A 19,284-nucleotide genomic window follows, 5' to 3' on the forward strand; every position below is an offset into this window, starting at 1 on the left:
ACCCTAAAGCACTGGATCAAGTTTTTGGATGCCCCAGGTTGAGTCTAAGGACCATTAGTAAGGTTGAAATATCTGCTAACTTAGTAAAGCTGATCACACTCATTTTAATAACTTTTTGAAAAAAAAAAAATCATTGTTGAATTTTAATTTTAAAATTTATTGGCCATCCATTATTAAAATGTCCTACGAAGTTGAAAATATATATTTTAAATCTGATCTACGCCATAGGATCTAAAAAGTTGTGGTGTTGGATTGCAACCGTGGCGATCTATGTGAACCCAACAACCTTAGTAAGATTTGAAATCTTATTAAGTTGGTTAGGATAATGGAAAACAGGTTCTTGAGTAGTCTGTGAGTCTTAATTTAAAAAATTAAAAATAAAAAGTAAATCAGATCGATTTTAGTGGTTTTGGTGGCGACAGCAGATAAGTAAGTTTGTGCATCCAATTTTAAAGTTGTGTCGCATGTAAAAGTGCTTTCACGACTTTTACGACACCACACACCTTTGGATTCCTTCCTTTTGAATCGGACCCACCACAGCCATTCAGTTTTCTGAAACTGTACGGCCGGATCCACCCCATCATGTAATCTTGTCCATACCACCTCTGATTTTTTTAGAATCTGTATGATTACCCACTGAAAATAAGTAGAAAAAGAAAGTAATTTTTACTTTAAAAAAAATACTATTTTGAGGTGGATGATTATGTATTTTTCCTATGAAAGGTTGTTTTTCACTATGGGCAGAAAAATATTTGTCCAATTCAAGGAAAATGATTATCAGGATTTTGAAAAAAATCATGATCTAGAGCGATGTCCTTTTCCTATAATAACATACGGCACCTACGTGACACGTTTTAATTAGAGATTAAATACATTGGACTGCATGTAATGTAAAGAGTGACTTGGTTGTGAGTTTGATATGTTTTAAATTCCTACAAAAATGTGTCACGTAGACATTATTTTTATTCTATAAGAATATGACATCTTACTTAATATTGATTCTTTTGAAAAAATTTAATAATTAACCATGTCATGTTTATCTAAGGTGGATTCTATTAAATAAAGAAATATTACTAAACTAGTTTTCAAGACTAATTTCTGTAATTATGTGTTTTGTTTTTATAAAATTTAATTGTTTATCATGCTCAAAACAAAAGCATAAAAAAAAATGGATCATATGTATTTTCTAATAAGTAATAATATTGATCAAGAACATTTAGTTATAGTTAATTGGAAGTTGTGAGATAGATAGAGTAGTGATGTTAGTGATACTTGTTAGACCACAACAAAGGAGAGAGGATTTAAACACAATAACCTAGTTATAGATATAAGATGAGTGAGAATATAATTGAGCTATGAAAACATTTATAGATAGTAAAATTTTATTTTTTAAGTCATATAAAGGAAAAATAATATTTTCTAAGAGAGATTTTCATTTTTTGAGATTTGTAACAGATAGAACATGTTATTTTAATACAAGAGAATAAGTGATAAGAAAGTATGTAAAATAAAGGGATACAAAGAATAATCAAGTTAATATTTGCGTAGAGTTATTAATTTCTTGAAAAGTGCATGTATGTGAAAACACTTCAATTATATTTTTAGAAAGAAAAATGAACCAAAAGTCTACAGAGAACTCGGGAGATTCAAATGATTATCTTTAAGAAAAAAAATAAAAATAAAATTATTATTCATTTTTTTTCACTTGTTGCAGTCTTAGAACTCCATTACGAAAAAAAAGGAGATACCTAAAGATTGCAATTTTCAAGTAAAAAAATAATAATAAAAACACAACACTTTCATTTTAAGTTGAGTAATTAGGTTTTTTTTTTTTTTTTAAATTTTAAAATTTCAATAATTATAATAACTGGTCACCAATTGCCAAATAAGTCTGTGGTTCTTATTTCTCTAAAAAAAAAAAAAAAATCAGATTTTATTGGTTCTGGTTATGACAGCAGATAAGCTGGGAGGGCCCAATGTTGAAGTTTGTGTCTCATGTCATGTCCCACCTTTTTAGCAGTCAGGAATCAGTATGGCTGGATTCTAGCTATAATGTCATCTTGTCCGTTACTGTATAAATTTCTGAGTGTTTGTATAATTGCACATGGAAAATGATTTCTTCTCAAAAATCACCCATTTTTAGGTTTACGATGGTATATATATATATATATATTTTTATAGAATTCATTTCTCATCCAAATGATCTTCTGGTCTCTATTATTTCACTTTAAATTTTTATTAATTCTCTAACGACTGTCTCTTATCCTAAAAATAAAAAATTTACACTTTTTCTAATATTTTCCTTGGTGAAACAAATTGTAAATTTTTTTTTTTTCAATCAAAATATTCTCATAAAATTAAATTGTGCAGACTCTTAGAGTTTATCCCATCAAAACATGGCAAATTAATTGAGGAAAGATGAAACAACTCTCAACTTTATAATATTAGGGGATGACTTGCTCGTATACGCATGAATTACAAAAATTAATGTTTATGTGTGCTTAGAAAGGATTATTATTAGAAATTTCAAATAGATATCTTAGTTTTATAAAGTGTTGTATCGGAAGGCTCAAAGTACAAAATTCTATTATTTATCATCATAGGCTTCATGGGCGAGTCCATGATGAGAAGCGCTTGATTCAACGGCTAGGAATGAATCATCAGTTGAAATTTTGTTGGGTAGATTCACAAAAATGCGCACCAAATGCACATGGGGTCTATAGGATTTAGACCATGAGGGACACGTATTAGTGATCAGTACTTCTCTCTCTTCTTGGTTGGAATCCATTTTAAACTTTACAAACAAACAAAACAAAATAAATGAAGGAAAATGACTTGAAATATAAGATGTGTCACCTACTTTCACCCCTAATAAAAGCAAATAAAATATATTCTTTTTCACTCTTTCTTACACGATAAAACCATGTTCTTGATTCTTCAACCCACACTAAAACACATTTTAATTACGTTTACTGTCATACCCATGTCCACAAATCTTCATTCATAAACTTTGGAACCCTAATAACTGCAAAAAACTTCCACCGATGAGGCTAGAAATACTCTCAACATTTCTATCTTTGAATCCTTCCAATTCCTTCAGACCCAAAGTTCTCAATCCTTCCACAACTTGTAACAATTCCTTCTCATCTCTTCTTCCAACCCCATTCAACATCATACCATGAATCATCCCCACAAAGAACCCATACCTTCTCAATCTCTCTATCTCATCACCACTACCCCCACCTAAGATGGCCCCACAAGCAGCCCCACATGCATAGAACCCACCTTCCTTCTTCTCACATACATGATCAATCCATCCCATCTTGCATGATCCATCATCATCATATGATGATCCCATACATTGCATTAGCCAATACTGTCCATCAACCACCCCTTGTGAACCCATTGCACGTGTGATCTCCAGCACTACCCTTAAAATCCTTTCTGAATTTTCCCCACTTGGGTCATCTGATCTAGCCAATAATTCATAGCCAAATGGAAAGATCCCATCTGCAGTGAGTAGCTCAATATTGGCATTGAATCTATGATGGATAGTGGGCTTGGGCTTTGGTCTGTCTGTTAGTTGGAGATGTTCATGTGTGAAAGCTGCTGCATGCATGAGATGAAGTGCTGATGCAGCTGCAATGGCATCGTCTCTTTCGCCTCCAACGACCTCACAAGCTGCGATACATAAGGCCGGGGCCATGCTCCGTGGGGCAGCGAAGACGAGATGGTGCATGGGCTCGAAGACTGAGAGTGGTGGCCGAATGGGTATGGCCTGCTCAAGGTGGGCCTCTACCTCAGCATTTATGGAGGCCCAGTAAGATTGGTTGTGAAACATAGTTACCTTCATTGGTCTATATGATGATGATGATGATGATGATGGACGGTGGAGATTGAATCTAGAGAGACTTGAAGTTATTGAGCTTTTGGTGTTGTAAGAGAGAAAAATTGCAGCCATTGAGGGAAGTGAAGTACAGAGAGGAGAGAAAGAGACGAAAGCTTTCATTCCACTGGGGTAATGTATTTGGTTTGGGGGGGAGCCTTTTAAAGGGGCCCAAGTAGGGCAAGTAGTAATGGAAGAGAGTAGATTTGAATTGACTCGTAAAACATTGAGTTAACTCAAGTCAATGACATACATGTCGAGTTGAATTATTCAGTTTTAAAACTATGGTTCAATCTTCAAATAATTTGCATTTGAGTCGGGTATTGGGTATCGATAGTTGTATTAAATAAATTAATAAATGAAAGCATATTATTTTAGCATAGACAGTGATCTATATATTGTGATGGGTGAGCAATCACATTCATGTTATATATAGGCTATTATAAGAACTGAAAGATAAAGTTAAATTTGAACATATTAGTGAAAACGTGCCAAATAATCTCAATAACAAAGTCATAAAATATTTATCTTAAGTATTTTGTTTAAAAGTTTTTTTTTTTCTTTTAAATTTATAAAATTTGAAAATAATAGTATTTCTTATTTAAAAAGTGAACAAATTCCTTAGGTGGCGATTGATTGCGCTTCAAAACGCAAATTTTCCAGCGTTTGCGTTAAAAAGCGGCGGTTTACATTATTTTGTGTGTTTGATACAACATTTAAAAATTGCGTTTGGTGCGTTTTAACGCAATTTAGCCATTTTTACCGCTGTTTTGAAAAGCGGATGAAAGACGCTTCGCGCATCAGCGTTAAAACGCAGCTATGTGAAATGTCTTTAATACCCTTTCACAAATTTAGAAATTCCATCGTCTGTCCGCGATTAAAATCACTCTCGTTCATCGAATACGTCTTCACCCTTCGATTTCACAGCAGCGGCAACTGTTCTCCTCGACGACGACCACCATCACAGCACCGATTAATCTATTGACGACGACGACGACGACGTTCAAGCGAAACCCATCAAAACCCATCGAAGACGACGACGGTAAACCCATTTGATTTGAAACCCATCGACGATGAACCCAACATTCATGGTTGAACCCAACCCCGATCAAGACAGCGACAAAAATCGACGCCATTGATGACCCCCTTTGCTATCGACGGCATTGACTACGACGATTCGAAGTCAGATCGACATCAATCCCTCCGTTTACCCATTTTTCTGATCGGAACCTTTTTTTCCAATCTCTGTGAGCTCTCTCTCTCTCTCATCGATTTCAATTTTTGTGAATAATTCTTGTAGAAATTGCATATTGATGGTTAGATTAACAGAAAATTTTCTGTTAGGGTTCTAATTTAGCTTATCTTCACATTCTTAAGGAGCTTGAACTGTTAGATCATTTAGTTGTCAATTGTAGGGTACATACATGAGGGATTCAACGTATTAGATCACCTAGAAGAAGATTTATCTAATTAGATATTTATTTTTTAATTTCTTCTGGATCAGATTAGTGACACCAGTTGATTTTACTGATTTCTAGTCCAGAACATCTAATTAAGGTTTATTGATTGGATGGTTTAGTTTATAGTTAGTAATTTAGGGCAAAGATTTGTAATTGGGTTCATTATTCGGAATTTATGATTGTAGTCTGTTTAAAAATTGGGGGAAAAAAGGACGAGTGAAAAAAAAAATGCAATAGGAGAATAGTTTGGGTGTAATTCAGGTTCCATGCTCTTAGAATTTTTAAAGAATTTCTATTTTACACCCTTCTACAGTAACACCCTAATGACTTTCTCTCAACAACTGTGTTGGTAGTCCCCTTTCGATAAAGAATTTCATAATAATAACAACGACGGTGATTCGTTGCTCCACAAAATACTTGAAGCTACAATGATTTCGTATCTTCAATTGTCATCCAAGTAGATGAGGTATCCATTTTGTTATAGCATGTATTATTACAAGCATCTCTTTCTTGTAATTAGATAGTACCAAATGTTGTCTAGATAATGCCTTACTCTTGAATGCAAGGGGCTGTTCATTTTGGATCAAAATAGCCTCTATTAATTTGCTAGATGCAATGTTTGCAATCTTTTGTGGATCAACAACAACTCCATCCTGTGATATGAGATGGCCTAGGTATTCTATCTTGGTTTGGCTGCATATGCATTTAGAAAGCTTCACTTATAACTCGTGGTCATGATGTACTTCTAATGTAGCTTGAACATCACAAGCACGAGTTTAATATAGCCCCTTTGGGTTGGTTTAGTTGACCACCCTTTTCTCGTTTTAATAAAACTTTCACTTATAAAAAAGAAAAGATGTACCCTTTGAATTAGAATCAAAGGCGGTTGTTGATTTTTATATTTATTTTTTATATAGATTTTTGGAGATTTTTTTGTCTTTAAATGAGTTCTCATTGATAATGGGGAAGAATACTCTCATTTTTTTTTCCTTTCTTCCTTTGTAGGCATCTCACCTCTTAGGTTTTCTTGTTTCTTAATAATTTTTTAAAATACTTTAAACAATTATCCTTTTCAACATCTTTTATAGATAAATAAGGCATGTGTGAATCTGTTTTGCTTGGCTAACCTTATGCCATATTATAAATTTCTATTTTTTTTCATCTTCATCTTTATCTACTTGAGTGGGTTTGCTACTTTTAATGGAAAAATGTTCGGTATATATGTTAAGGCCTATCTTGTATATCATTTTGAATTACATTGTTAGTCTATTACTCTATACTGACGTTAAGGGGCACATGTTCCCCCAAGTGGTAACATAAGTTTTAAAAATATTATACTTTTTATAGAGTTGACTGGAAATATAGGATTCTTATTACCCTTTAATTTTGTCAAAATCTTAGATGATCCCAACACATCTTATTACAATGCATTATATTTACTATTCTAATAGCCTCTCTAAATTTTACAGTAATCCATGATGATTGTAATTATGTTGAATTAAACAACCTTCATGACCATTGAGGAAGAGAGTCACCAAGGTGCTTTTGATGAGATCATCTTGTAAGATGAGTTCCCATTGAAAAGTTGATTTGCTAATGAGATGCATAGTGATTGGCCAAAAGAGATGACAGATGATTTGTCCCAAATGCATGAAAGAGAAGTGTAAGATGGGTCTTGAGTAGGCCGTGATCGATTTAGGCTGAATAGAAATACTGCCAAAATTTGGTGGTTGTGGATGTGTGGTGTATATACGATGTAATGTAGATGCGTTATGTAAAATGTGAAATTTGGATTGAATATTATGCAGGTATTTTGTTTATCAGGAAAATTTCATATGTTCAATTTCAAGAGGAGATGCTGTCGAAATTTTTATAGAATTTTATTATATTTATCGATATTTAGTGTAATTATATATTTATAGGGGTATTTTAGTAATTTTTAATGCATTCTGCGTACATTATGTTGGATTGTGTATTATGCAGGTATTTCATTTATCAGGAAAATTTTATATGTCTATTTTTAAGAGGAGATGCTGCCGAAATTTCTATAGAATTATAAATTTTTCTATAATTTTTTATAGATTTATAAACATTTTAAAATTAAAATAATTATTTTTTTAATTTTTTATATAATTTTATTATATTTATATATATATTTAGTGTAATTATACATATATATATATATATATATATAGGGGTATTCTGGCAATTTTTATGCATTCTGGTTGCATTATCAACCTTAAGGGCATTCTGGTCATTTTACCCTACTACAGCAGATTTTAGAAGCTGTATCAAACAGTCCACAGTCAGATTCTAGTCAACAGCACAGCAGTTTTAAAAAGCTCTATCAAACAAGTTTTTCAGCTTTTCAGATTCAGACAGCAGATTCAGACAGCAGATTTAGACAGCAGAAGCTGACAGCAGTTTTAAGAAGCTGAATCAATCGCCCCCTTAGAATCTATATAAGATTCTGTATGGAAAATGAGTAAAAAAATAATTTTTCATGGAAAATGTGATTCTTAGGAGTATGATTGTGCATTTTTCCTAGAATTTATCTTTTCATCCAAAGTGTTCACTTTTTAAGAAAATTAAACCCACCTCTCCAAAAATGATTTTTCCATCCCATGATGTTTTTTTAGATTGATCCCACCTGATTATGTTAATCCCTCAAAATTATCTCTACCTTTAAAACTTGAACTCATGAACATTTTCATAAATGCAATCACACAAAATTGTAGGTATTAACGAGGTGATGATATCATAGACTTGTATTTGAGTCCTGTCAATGTCGATTTAGTGAACTTATTAAAAATAAATTTATAAATCAAATAAAGACAAACAAAATTTATCTTTCACTTGGCCATCTCTTAAGAAATTCATATTCTAAAATAAAAAAACAAATTCCCCAAAATCATACGGACCTTTAATTTTCGTATACGAAACACTTTGAATTTTTTCATTTTAAAGAAAAGTTGAACAACTTGATTTGATGGTTTACTGAAGGCTCATGGGAGGATGTGGGGGCTATTTATTGATGGTTTTAAGGTCCATAAAATTCATTTAGTTTTGTGTCAATGTCTCTCATGCTTTATATAGACTATACTGGGAATAACTTTATTGCACTTTTTTCACATTGGATGGGTTGCTATTTGAACCAATCAGTGATTATGGCCGAGACCAATCATCAAAGTCGATAGGATGATCACGAAAATAAAATATCAGAGCATAAGACAGAAGAGTTTGATGTGTGGCTCACATTGTGGGAGGTTACTGGACAATTAGCTGGTCCAGTGGTTATTATTTATGTTGTCTTACTCTTTCAATATCTCTTTCCCGTTTTCATTTTTCAATCAAATAAGATCTTTTATATGTTTTCTTATAAGAGGATATAAAAGAAAATTGAAAAAAAATAAAATTGACATTTTGAAAAAATAATTAGGTTTCCAAAATGATTAAATATTGTTTAGATAAATATTTAAAAAACATGTTTAGCATATATGGTAATTCTCTAATCATTGTCTACGTAAAATGCTCTAAAAGTAATATAATTTTACAAAAAAAAATAAAAATAAATACTAATTGAGTAAATTATCATAGATTACATCATTGTTATCCATTTGTATAAAAATAAGTGACAGTTCAAAAAGAACGTAATTTTATAAAAAATCATTTGTAATAATATTAGCTTGATACAAAAATTATCTTTCATATCCACAATTGAAAGTTAAAATAAAGAAATGAGGTGATCTAGATTCACTATGACTATACATCCAAGAAATTTCATGTTTAAATGGTTGTTTTTATTTGGATAGAATTCACAAAGATGTATTGAAATAAAGGTACATGAGATATACAAATCCTCATTGAGGTGATTGTTCATCTCTTAGCCCTGACCAATCAAGAGATACCATTTAAGAAAATTATTTTAGTGGATCATTGTGGAAAAAAGAAAAAAAAAGCAAAGACAATACAATTGCACAAAACACAAGTATAGAGGAAAATAATTGCACAATTAATCTAAATCATACACGTGTCCAAACCAGTTAAGTGATACCAGGCACAAATCAGCGTATGGGAGTTGTCCTTCAAGTAGGGCAAGTCAGAACAGAGACCTCCCTAACCTAGTGAAAAGGACATCACAACCTTAATCAAATCCAAGTCAGTTAGGCCGGGTAGGCCAGGTCATAGAGTAATCATAAGGTTGATACGCACACATCAACCCTAGAGATCCTGTAGGAGATCTCTACATTTTAGTACGATCAATCCAAAAGATCTCAATTAGATAAACAACTCCGCAGAGTCGATAGATATCCCATGATTATAACCTATAAAGGGAGAAACCCTAATGTGGGTCTAAGGGGGATAAATAGCACAGTAAACACTATTGAGAGGGATCTTTTTGGGAGGGATCGGAGTCTAACCAATTTCGAAGACTATTCATCTACTTCTCTAATTTGAGCGTCGGAGTAATTTTGGCAGGTATCACGTTGTCGCGAGGAGGGATGTGCTAAGAACGATTTCTGATCAATGCAGTTGAATTCATCAAAATCGCTCATCGAATTTCGACCGCACAACAAGAATTTACATGGTTCGTCAGTGTGCCTATTTCTACGAAACAAAATATGAGACATTTACACAACAATCATTTCGACACTATCGACTCACGACTGTGATTAGTTAGGTCTCAAGTCATATTCAAGATATTATAATTTATTGTTAACCTCCATAATCACTTGCAACATCATTGTCATGATTCCCCTCTTCACCATGGCTTCCCACTCAAAGAAAAACTAATTGAATAAGTTAATGAATCTATGTAAAGATATTTTAAATTTTAAATTTTAAATTTTATTTAATATGTATTTTGGGCGACAATGCTAACCAAACAACACTGGTACAAAGGTGCAAGTTCCAAATCGGTGGGGGCAGCCTTAGGTTTGCATGATAGATTGAGTACAGAGTTGTAGTGCAGTAAAAGCGACAGCGACTGCGACTCATCCAATAAATGACACACCTATATTATATTCTTATTTTCTCTTTGTATAAGAAGGCAAAACTCAAAACTTATTTACTTGTTGAGTAATGGAGTTTGGTGTAATGTTGGTAACTATGCAATAACAAAAGCCAAATCAAAATATTTCTTATTCTCAGAAGGATTATTTAAACTAAAATTAGGTAAAGAGAAGAGAAAGAAATAAAACACGAATAAAGAGTTGAGGATTATTGTAAAATAATTGCATTATGTCAAATCTGTCTTCGGATACAACAAATTACAATTGGCTCGTGTTAAGGGCACTCGTATATTTAGTTGGGACACACGTTTTATTTCTGATTTATTGAGTTTAGTAGGGACACCCACAATCACACCATTAATCAAAACTTTCTTTTAGGCAATATCGACAGGATCCTGTCAACACCATTAAGATCATGTCGACATGAGATCTTTGGCGATTGACACCATTTAGAGGCATCCTTTGGGATTGAAACGCATTAAACACCGCCTGAGCCCCACTGGCTAAGATGAGAAAGTGATTTTCAGGATTTGTTCCCCTCATTTTCGAATTTTTTTCCCAGTATTTTTTAGCATAATCATATGGGCTCAATCTATCTAAATGTAGCCCACAACGAGTGAATTACATAGATATCTGTTTTGCTATTTCTTTTAAATATTTCATAACAAATGGCTTCGAACTATCTAGCCTTCTAAGTCAATGAGAGTTAAGAAGTAATAATAACAATTGCAATAGAAAACAGAAGAAATTAATTAGGCATTTGGTCTTATACCAAAAGCCCAAGCTGACCCAATCATTGTAAAAAACGAAGCAACAAATAATAGAAAATCGCACACAAAATACAAGGATTTATGTGATTCGGTAGTGTGCTTTCTCGTCCACTCCGCTTTGGAAAAAGTCCCCTTTGATTTTGCCTCTTGAAGCCCAAGCCCAAACAAAAGAAGAAATAAGCTAAAAGTTCCAATCTCACTAGTGGATCTCACAACACCCAAGCCTGCTTAGGAAACTAATACTTTAAAAAAAAAAAGCCTTCAAGCCTCATTAGTCAATGTTCAGCCCACAATAGACCTTTATTGAACCAATGATGGAGTTGATATTCAGCTGTTTATTGTTCCAAAGAAGATCAACTCATCATTTTTGGATAAAAATACAAGAAATTTTAATCTAGCCTAAATCGATCATGATAAAAAAAATGTCTCACTTGATGCTAGTTTCATGGGCTGAGATCAAGGTAGGGGAAATATGATATTCAAGGTTATGGAGTTAGTGAGACTAACGGGGATACTTTATTCCAATTAATTTGAAGAAGTATATTAGAACATATAGGCGTGTTCCGTCCCCGAACCACTCTTAGTGCATCTCATTAAAATAGGAAAATTTTATCCTATGACATATAAGAATATTTTGTTAGTAGTAATTATGATTTCCCATTAAGGAATACCAATTAATTAGTACAATTATGTTTAATTAGTTCTATTTTTCATATTTTTTTTGTAATGGTGAAAAATGAATCGACTTCGGATAATCAATATGTTTAATTAATGTGAACGTTAATTGATATCCATCAAATAATTTCATAAAATGAAAGTACTACATTTCAATAGAGGAATTTGTAAATGGGCATATCTCAAAAATAAGTTGTGGCCAAATGAACCTTGGCCAATATAGCCAAAACCACTCCTCAAGAAGCAGAGGTCTTAAGTTCGAATCTTAAGGGCTGTCCTCAAGGATTTGTCTCAAAAATTACCTGGTTTGTGTTGGAAGAAGGGATTGCACATGCCTTGAGGATTAGTTAAGTGCTCTACGAGACTCAGATACCTCGATTCCATAAAATGACTAAAACGATTCATGTTAAGAGGTGGTAAAATATTTACACCAATTGTCAAACTAAAATAACTAATCCTCCTCTTTTATCAACATGAATGGTTTTAGTCATTGTTTTAAAGCTTGAAAATTCAGTTCAAATGTCCATTGAGTCGAGTTAATTTGAAAATTTGCAAATTAACTTAGATGAGTCAAATAAAAATATCTTAATTTTCTAAGTATTAAAATATAATTTTTGATGTTTTAAAATAAATAAAATATTTATTTATTTATTTTTTACCACAAAAACATTGCACATAACCAATCAACTCAGTCAAGTTTCTGACCCGTCTTGATGCATTTTGAAATTGACTCAGCCAAGTTGCCAAACTTTCTGACTTTACTCGAAGAGGTTTTTTTTTTTTTTTGCAAGCCTAATCTAATTGTTTCCATTGAGTTTGGGGTTGATTCACCTAGGGATGGCAATTTTGCCCCACCCCACTTTTATAGGGTTGGGTTTTCACACTTTTAAATGCTTTTGGGGTGATTTTGATGTTAAAAATGAAAAATCGAGTCGGATTCAGGGAGAGGACAGTTTTGATATACCCTACCGTGTTAACTTGTCCCACCCCGCCAACTTGCCCCACCCTGATTTTTTTTAATATATATACCCTCATGAGAAATTTCGGACTGACTTTGTGAATATGTGTCTTCTAAAATCTTATTAAGATTTGTTTTGATAAAAAAAATTTGAGTTTTTCCAATTTGATCAATAGAACGGAAAAAAATTGTGTTAAAAGGTGGGATGGGTTTTAGAAATACTATTAGAAGCGGAGATGGATTAAAACATTCAGACCCAAGTTGGGATCGGAGCGGGTTTGGGATGAACATTAGTTATAGGGGCTAGGGTGGGTAAAGTCAAACATGACCCAAACCCTCCCCCCATTTCCATCCCTAAAGTCACCTCGAAATTCAATCGAGTCAAATTGACTTATACGAGTTTTGACTTGACTTGACCAATTTTAAAATCACGTTTTCATTAATTTATTCACTCCCCCCATTAAAAAAACACTCACTCAGACCAGAATTTAGTCAGCTTTTATTGGTAAAACTCCTCACTTGATTAAGAGATCATTGGGAGTGACTTGGAAGATAATGTCATCTTCAGTAGCTTTGGTTTGGTAAAACCTCTCACTTGTTTTTGTCTCCACAAAACCAAGTGTCTCGTGCTTTGTCATCTGTGGCTTTTGCTTTAAACAGTTGGATAGAAAATTGTGAGGTGTATTAATAAAAAGCGATAGCGACTGTTACACGTGCAAGTCATCAAAAATGAATACCACATTCATTATCTTATCGCCACGCTTTATTTTCTTTGAAAATAAGGCAAAACGTTCAAATCTTATTTATTTGTTTATTTAAGGAGTTTGGTGAGAAGTTGGTCACTAACCAATGACCAAACTCCACATGCAAAATATTCACAATTCTTGGAAGGTAGGGAGGGTATCTTCATAGAAAGGGTGAAGATAATGCAAGGCATGCAAGTACTATGTTTCCCTAAGGTGCCCTATTATTTGGATTTTGTTAACATGTGCCTTAATACGTGTTGAGCTGCATTAAATACACCTTGGAAATAAGCATATGAGGGTATTTTTGATAAAAAAAAACCTTTTGAGGGCATTTTTCTTTTAAAGAAATTCAATTTTCAAAATGTATTTAATGCAACTTAACCCTAAGGGCACATATTAACAAAACCCTTATTATTTAAACGCCTTTTTATCAAAATGGTTGAGACAGATTGGTATAAAGTACAGTACCCGTTAGGTGTTCAAAATACTCATAAAATCGGATTTGTAGACACTCCATTTTTGTCTAGATCGAGTCTGAGAGAATAAAAAAACCTTTCGAGAAAGGACTTGATCCAAGTGTATTTCAAAAGGGTTCCAAAACCCAACTTTCAAGTAGCCACAAAGCCTGAAGGCCATTTTTTAATTCTAAAATTAAGTCTGGCTGTACCTCACTTTTTGCTAAGCTTAATTTAAGCCTGACCATACTTCAACCTTGGCCAAGCTTATTTTTTGCCTGACTAAAGGTGACGTATGACCAAGAGCATTCTTTGCCTAGTCCAAGGGTGACACCAAACTTATTTTTGGTCAGGCCTTTGTTCACCCAAAGTCAATTCTGTTGGACAGTTACAAGTCCATGTGAAATCGAATTTTGTTAGGGATAATTACCCTTTAAACCCCTTTCTTAATGATTTTTCCCCCAAGAAATATTTTTTTTTTTACTCTTTTACCATTCCTTCAATTCTTTAATAATCTCATCACTTTGGTTTTCTTGTAATTTTCTTATTCTTCCAACAAAGACCCTCAATCAAATTGGTCCCCATATGAGTGAAAATACTATTACTTAACCCCATCTTGTTAGAATCAAAGTTAGGTGGATTACTCTTATGCCCCCAAGCTTATCCTTAATCCTAGAAGATTTTTTGTAATTTGATCAAGTTTTATGATTTGTAACAATTTTGCCCAACTTATAGAACTTTTTAGAACTCGTGAATAAAGACATTATTAATCTTATGTTGTTAGAGAATTAACTAGACTAGGTGACGTTAATGTCCAAAATCCAAATCCATATTTACATGCCATATAACTCAATTATCTAGGATTTGACCCAAAGTTAATGACCCATGATCCTTCTACCTCCTCAAAGAATTCTTTAGAAACTATAACCTTTTACAATCCTATCCTCTTAATTATCATGATTGGTGAGACCTATAGGTGAGTGAAAGACCGTCAAGGCCAATGAGAGAAAATATAATTTAGGTTTTCTCTAAAAGTTTTATTGAGAATATTGAAAATCCTAGGATTTAGGACAAGTTTATCCCCAAAGGTCTCCCAAAATCCTATAAATATGACTCCCATCTAAGGCAAATAAAGGAGGAGCTCGAGTGATCCAAAATTTTATCCAAGTCTCTCCTCAAAGCCTTCTAACCTACTAAAACTTTGTCCAAATCCCTTCTCAAATATCTAAAAAGCTCTAACCAAAAAGAAGAAAAAAAAAGAGCCAAGTGGGATTTAGTTGTAATTTTTTAGATTTTTCTATGTAATCCCCTTTTAAACCTTTATCTTATATCTATTCCCTTTTTTACATCAAACATATTTACTTTTAAGCTTTCTTTGTTTTTAGAAATGTATATCTTAGTTCACTTTAGTAAAACATGGAAGTAGAGAGTAAAACCTCCTAGAGGTAATCTCCTCATATAAATCTTTAATAAGCTATTAAGAGCATTAGCGTAGTTGGTTCTTAGTTACTTACTTTTCTAACAAGTTTTAAATTTCTATATTAGATGTGCTTTACTGTTCTTCCAAGTTTAAATTCATAAACTATATTTTTTCATTTTCTTTTCTAATGGCTTAAGAGGTAGAGAGTAATCTCTTTTTGGAGGTAATTTTCTCTTTCTAAGTTCATTACAAACATGTACAATGTGCACACATATCACATTACGTTTTCTCTAGAATGACTAAAGGTCAAAGGTAGAGGTTTATCTAAATCTATATAAAATTCTCTAAACTAATAAAAAAAGTCTCAAAGAACAACCCATGCATAAAGTTCATAGTCTTTCCATGGTGGTATCCAACTCATGAACACTTCTTAAAAGTTAAATAAAAAAAAAAAAAATACTCATAAGTGAGCACATAACCTTCCTAAAAGAGTCTTGGGATCCAAAAAGGTGAAATCTATGTGGATTTCTACCAAAATCTTAAGCTCATAAAAAATTTCAACAAGCACCTTGTTTCATTTATAACTTGCTCATTAGTTTAGTTTCTTAGTTTTCTAAAATCATATTATAATTCTTTTGTCTTCTAATTCTCCCTATAAACTTCTATTTTCAAAAATCTAAAAAGAGTTTTCTAATCTTCATCTTTGATCAATTTTTGATAACCATCTTAGGATGGGAGGGACAAGGTGCTAATACCTTCCTTATCCTTTAACCGAATCTCCTTACCTTAGATTTTTAGGTAGACTATTTTCCCTTAACATTTGGATATGTGAGTCACTACAAGTCAAAAAAAAAAAAAAATTCAAAAAACCTTTTGTAATGTCTATTCCCACTTCAATTGAATGATGATAACTTTTAAACCCGAATAGATGAGCTCAAACCTCATCAAAGGTTTTGAATCCCACGTATCTACAGGATTTTTAACCATTTTGATAATCAACTTACTTTCCAAAATGATAAAAAAAATTCCTTGATTAATCTATACAATTATACCCTCTTATGAGAACCTATGAAATGATCTTATTTTAATTGAAAAAAATGAAAGAGATCATTGAGCGGGAATGTGCTGAGAGTAACTATCCCTAAAATATTATTCATAAAAACTTCAATTAGTTTAGATCGAGAGAAATTCAACCATATGAAAGCAAGGAGAGTGTAGATCGTCCTAGAAACTTTACGATGTCAAAAGTGTAAAAATCAACAACGAGATCTAAATATCAATCAAGAGACGCTAGTAGGAATAAGGTTTATAATTGACGTTATTGTCTTTTAACATCGTCTCTAACATTGGTTAAAAAAATTGATGTTAAATCTACTGATGTCTTAGTTATAATGTTGATTATAATCTAACGTTATATTTCATTAATAACGTCGATTTTTTATGTACCAACGTCATTGTGAGAAAGTTATTTTTATGTATTGTACATGTGGCTTGGGGATAAATCTTTAGAACGTTTCTATCAAGTTAGACAAATTCATTCATTCAGAGACTCAGTACAGGTAAGCGATCGTGACCTTCAACACATGACATTGAGCCTCGTCGTCACCCATTAGACAGAACCTTCCTATATATACAAAAGGAGTTGAGTACTAACTTTTGAAAAGACGAGGGTTGAGTTATATAAATAAAGATGATATCACCCACATCATGAACGATTTCACGAGTAGTTAAGTGCCCATTAAAGCACGATTGGTTGTGCGAAATGATTATGAAAGGTGATCATAAAAGTAATGTTATCATAAATCAATAGAATAAAAAGAGTAAAAAAGTAGCAAAAATAATAAATATAGTAATAAGTGTTTTTTTATTGTATATGGAAAATTATATTTAGAATCGCCTAGTCAAAACGCTTGATAAGATATTAATTTGACAAGTAAATTGAGCTGGAACACCCGACCTCAAAGTTGCATTTCAATATGTCAACCTACTAGGCACTCGGTTGAAGCCCAAAAATTAAAAGGGTAACATGAGGGATAAAGTGTGTAACATTAGGCATTAAATTAGAAAGATTGGAATGGAAGTACAATGAAATTAATAGACATATTAATAACCAAGTAAAGGTCTTGAAACATCCCACAAAATCCATATTTAAAATATAGTAAATGGGAGCATGCCATCATCTAAATCACATTTAAAATACTTATATGTCAATATAATAATAATAATAATAATCTATTTTTTTTAAATCTAATAAAATACCCATGCAATTTATGCAAGTTTTTATATCATATAATATGCTGCTGAATTCCATTATCTAAATCATATTTTAAAATACTTACATGTCAATATAATAATAATAATCTATTTGTTTTTTTAAATCTAATTAATTGCCCATGCAATTTATGCAAGTTTTTATATCATATAATATGTTGCCGAATTCCATGTTTTGGATATAGATTCCTAGGAAAATTTTATTTTTCTTTTGTTCTTGATCATTTTTTGTGGGATTCAATGTCCAATATTGTTGGACCCTACATAAATCTTAGGAAAAAAAACATATCATGCATGTCTAACTGTTTTTTTTTTTTAATTTAATGATGTTGGTTTTGAACCCGTCCGGTAAGGACGAGGCAATTGGTCTCTTAAAACACTATATCTCGCCCAAATCCTCTGAGTACATGTAATACCTCATAAATCACATATACCAAGTAATTAGGAATAAATTATTGTGGGTGGCTAATTAGGAGGCTTGAACTCAAGACCTCTCTCTTTTTAGAGGGATGCCTTGGCCACTGCATCCAACAATCAATGGTTTTGTAATCATTTTCTTAAATAAATGAATTTTGAAAGATTTGAGTTTTCTTAATTAATCTTTTTTTAATTTTTTTTCTTGAAATTGAGGTTGAATGAATGTTACTTGTTTTTACTTTGTCCAAGTGTCCTGATCATGTCAATTACTTCCAAACCGACCAATTTGATGATCTTCTAGGTTTAAGAGCCAATCCATTATTTTTTTTATAAAGATTATTCATTTATTTACTATTTTCAAAGAAATTGCTCCTACAAAATCCTTTTTTTTTCTTTGGAGGGGGAGCCTATTACTATCTTAGAAGCATTTTTATACTCTTACAACTGTCCTATGTTACATATAAGTTACACAAAGTATTTAAGCCCAAGATGTATGTCTCCATGGGCTTATTTCCCAATAATAAAATTATAGGACGAAAATACCCTCTCACCAAAAGAACAGAATGTCAGTTTGTTGGGTCGTTAGCAAAGTGAAGATGTCGAACAGCAAAAGTAATATACGGTCATGAGTCATGACATGATGACACGTATAAGAATCCATCGAGGCATGGGTCCAGCTTAGGCAGAGTTTTCAGAATCCATGTGAGAGATGATGGGTATTGTTACGTGTTTGATGAACATAGTGAGAAGCTTTAATGATATAAACTAATGGGAGAACAACACGTGTAAGACTTTAACGTCTCATCACGTGCTTCAAATTATTTCCGTTAAATATCAGACCAAAATTCGAGAAACGTACAAACTATGTTACATGAACGTTAAACTGTTTCATTAAAAGACGAATACCTGTGAGTGCGAGGTGGAGTCATGTTAGTAACTTTACTTTATTGGTGTGCAGCACGTGAAAAACACGTGAAATGTTAACGGGTATTAATAATACACGTGGCGCCCACGGAGGTGCCACATAGTTGGTAAGCTCTTAACCATTGATATCTTCTAGTTATTCTAAAATAAAGTATTTAGATACTAGGAACAAATATGGAGAATTAATTGATGGTCTTTTAGATTGAAATCAATACTTAGAAAGTTTATCAATTTTGGAGGAAGATTTTGTTAGATGAAAGTTATTGATTGATGTATATTGGATGGAATAA

General features: G+C 32.5%; 1 protein-coding gene across 1 annotated transcript; it reads right to left on the reverse strand.

Moving 5' to 3' along the window:
- Window positions 1-2,869: 2,869 nt before the first annotated feature.
- Window positions 2,870-4,116, reverse strand: LOC147411584 (heterodimeric geranylgeranyl pyrophosphate synthase small subunit 2, chloroplastic-like). Its single transcript, XM_086450092.1, has one exon. The coding sequence runs from the start codon at window positions 4,007-4,009 to the stop codon at window positions 3,002-3,004; it is 1,008 nt and encodes a 335-aa protein (XP_086306218.1). The 5' UTR covers window positions 4,010-4,116; the 3' UTR covers window positions 2,870-3,001.
- Window positions 4,117-19,284: the final 15,168 nt, after the last annotated feature.

This window comes from Akebia trifoliata, chromosome 1 (genome assembly GCF_017979445.1).
Source record: "Akebia trifoliata isolate Shusen 1 chromosome 1, ASM1797944v1, whole genome shotgun sequence".
Taxonomy (NCBI): Eukaryota; Viridiplantae; Streptophyta; class Magnoliopsida; order Ranunculales; family Lardizabalaceae; genus Akebia; species Akebia trifoliata.

Excerpts from the sequence above, each read along its gene's own strand:
- LOC147411584 (XM_086450092.1), bottom strand. The coding sequence starts at position 4,009 with ATGAAAGCTTTCGTCTCTTTCTCTCCTCTCTGTACTTCACTTCCCTCA.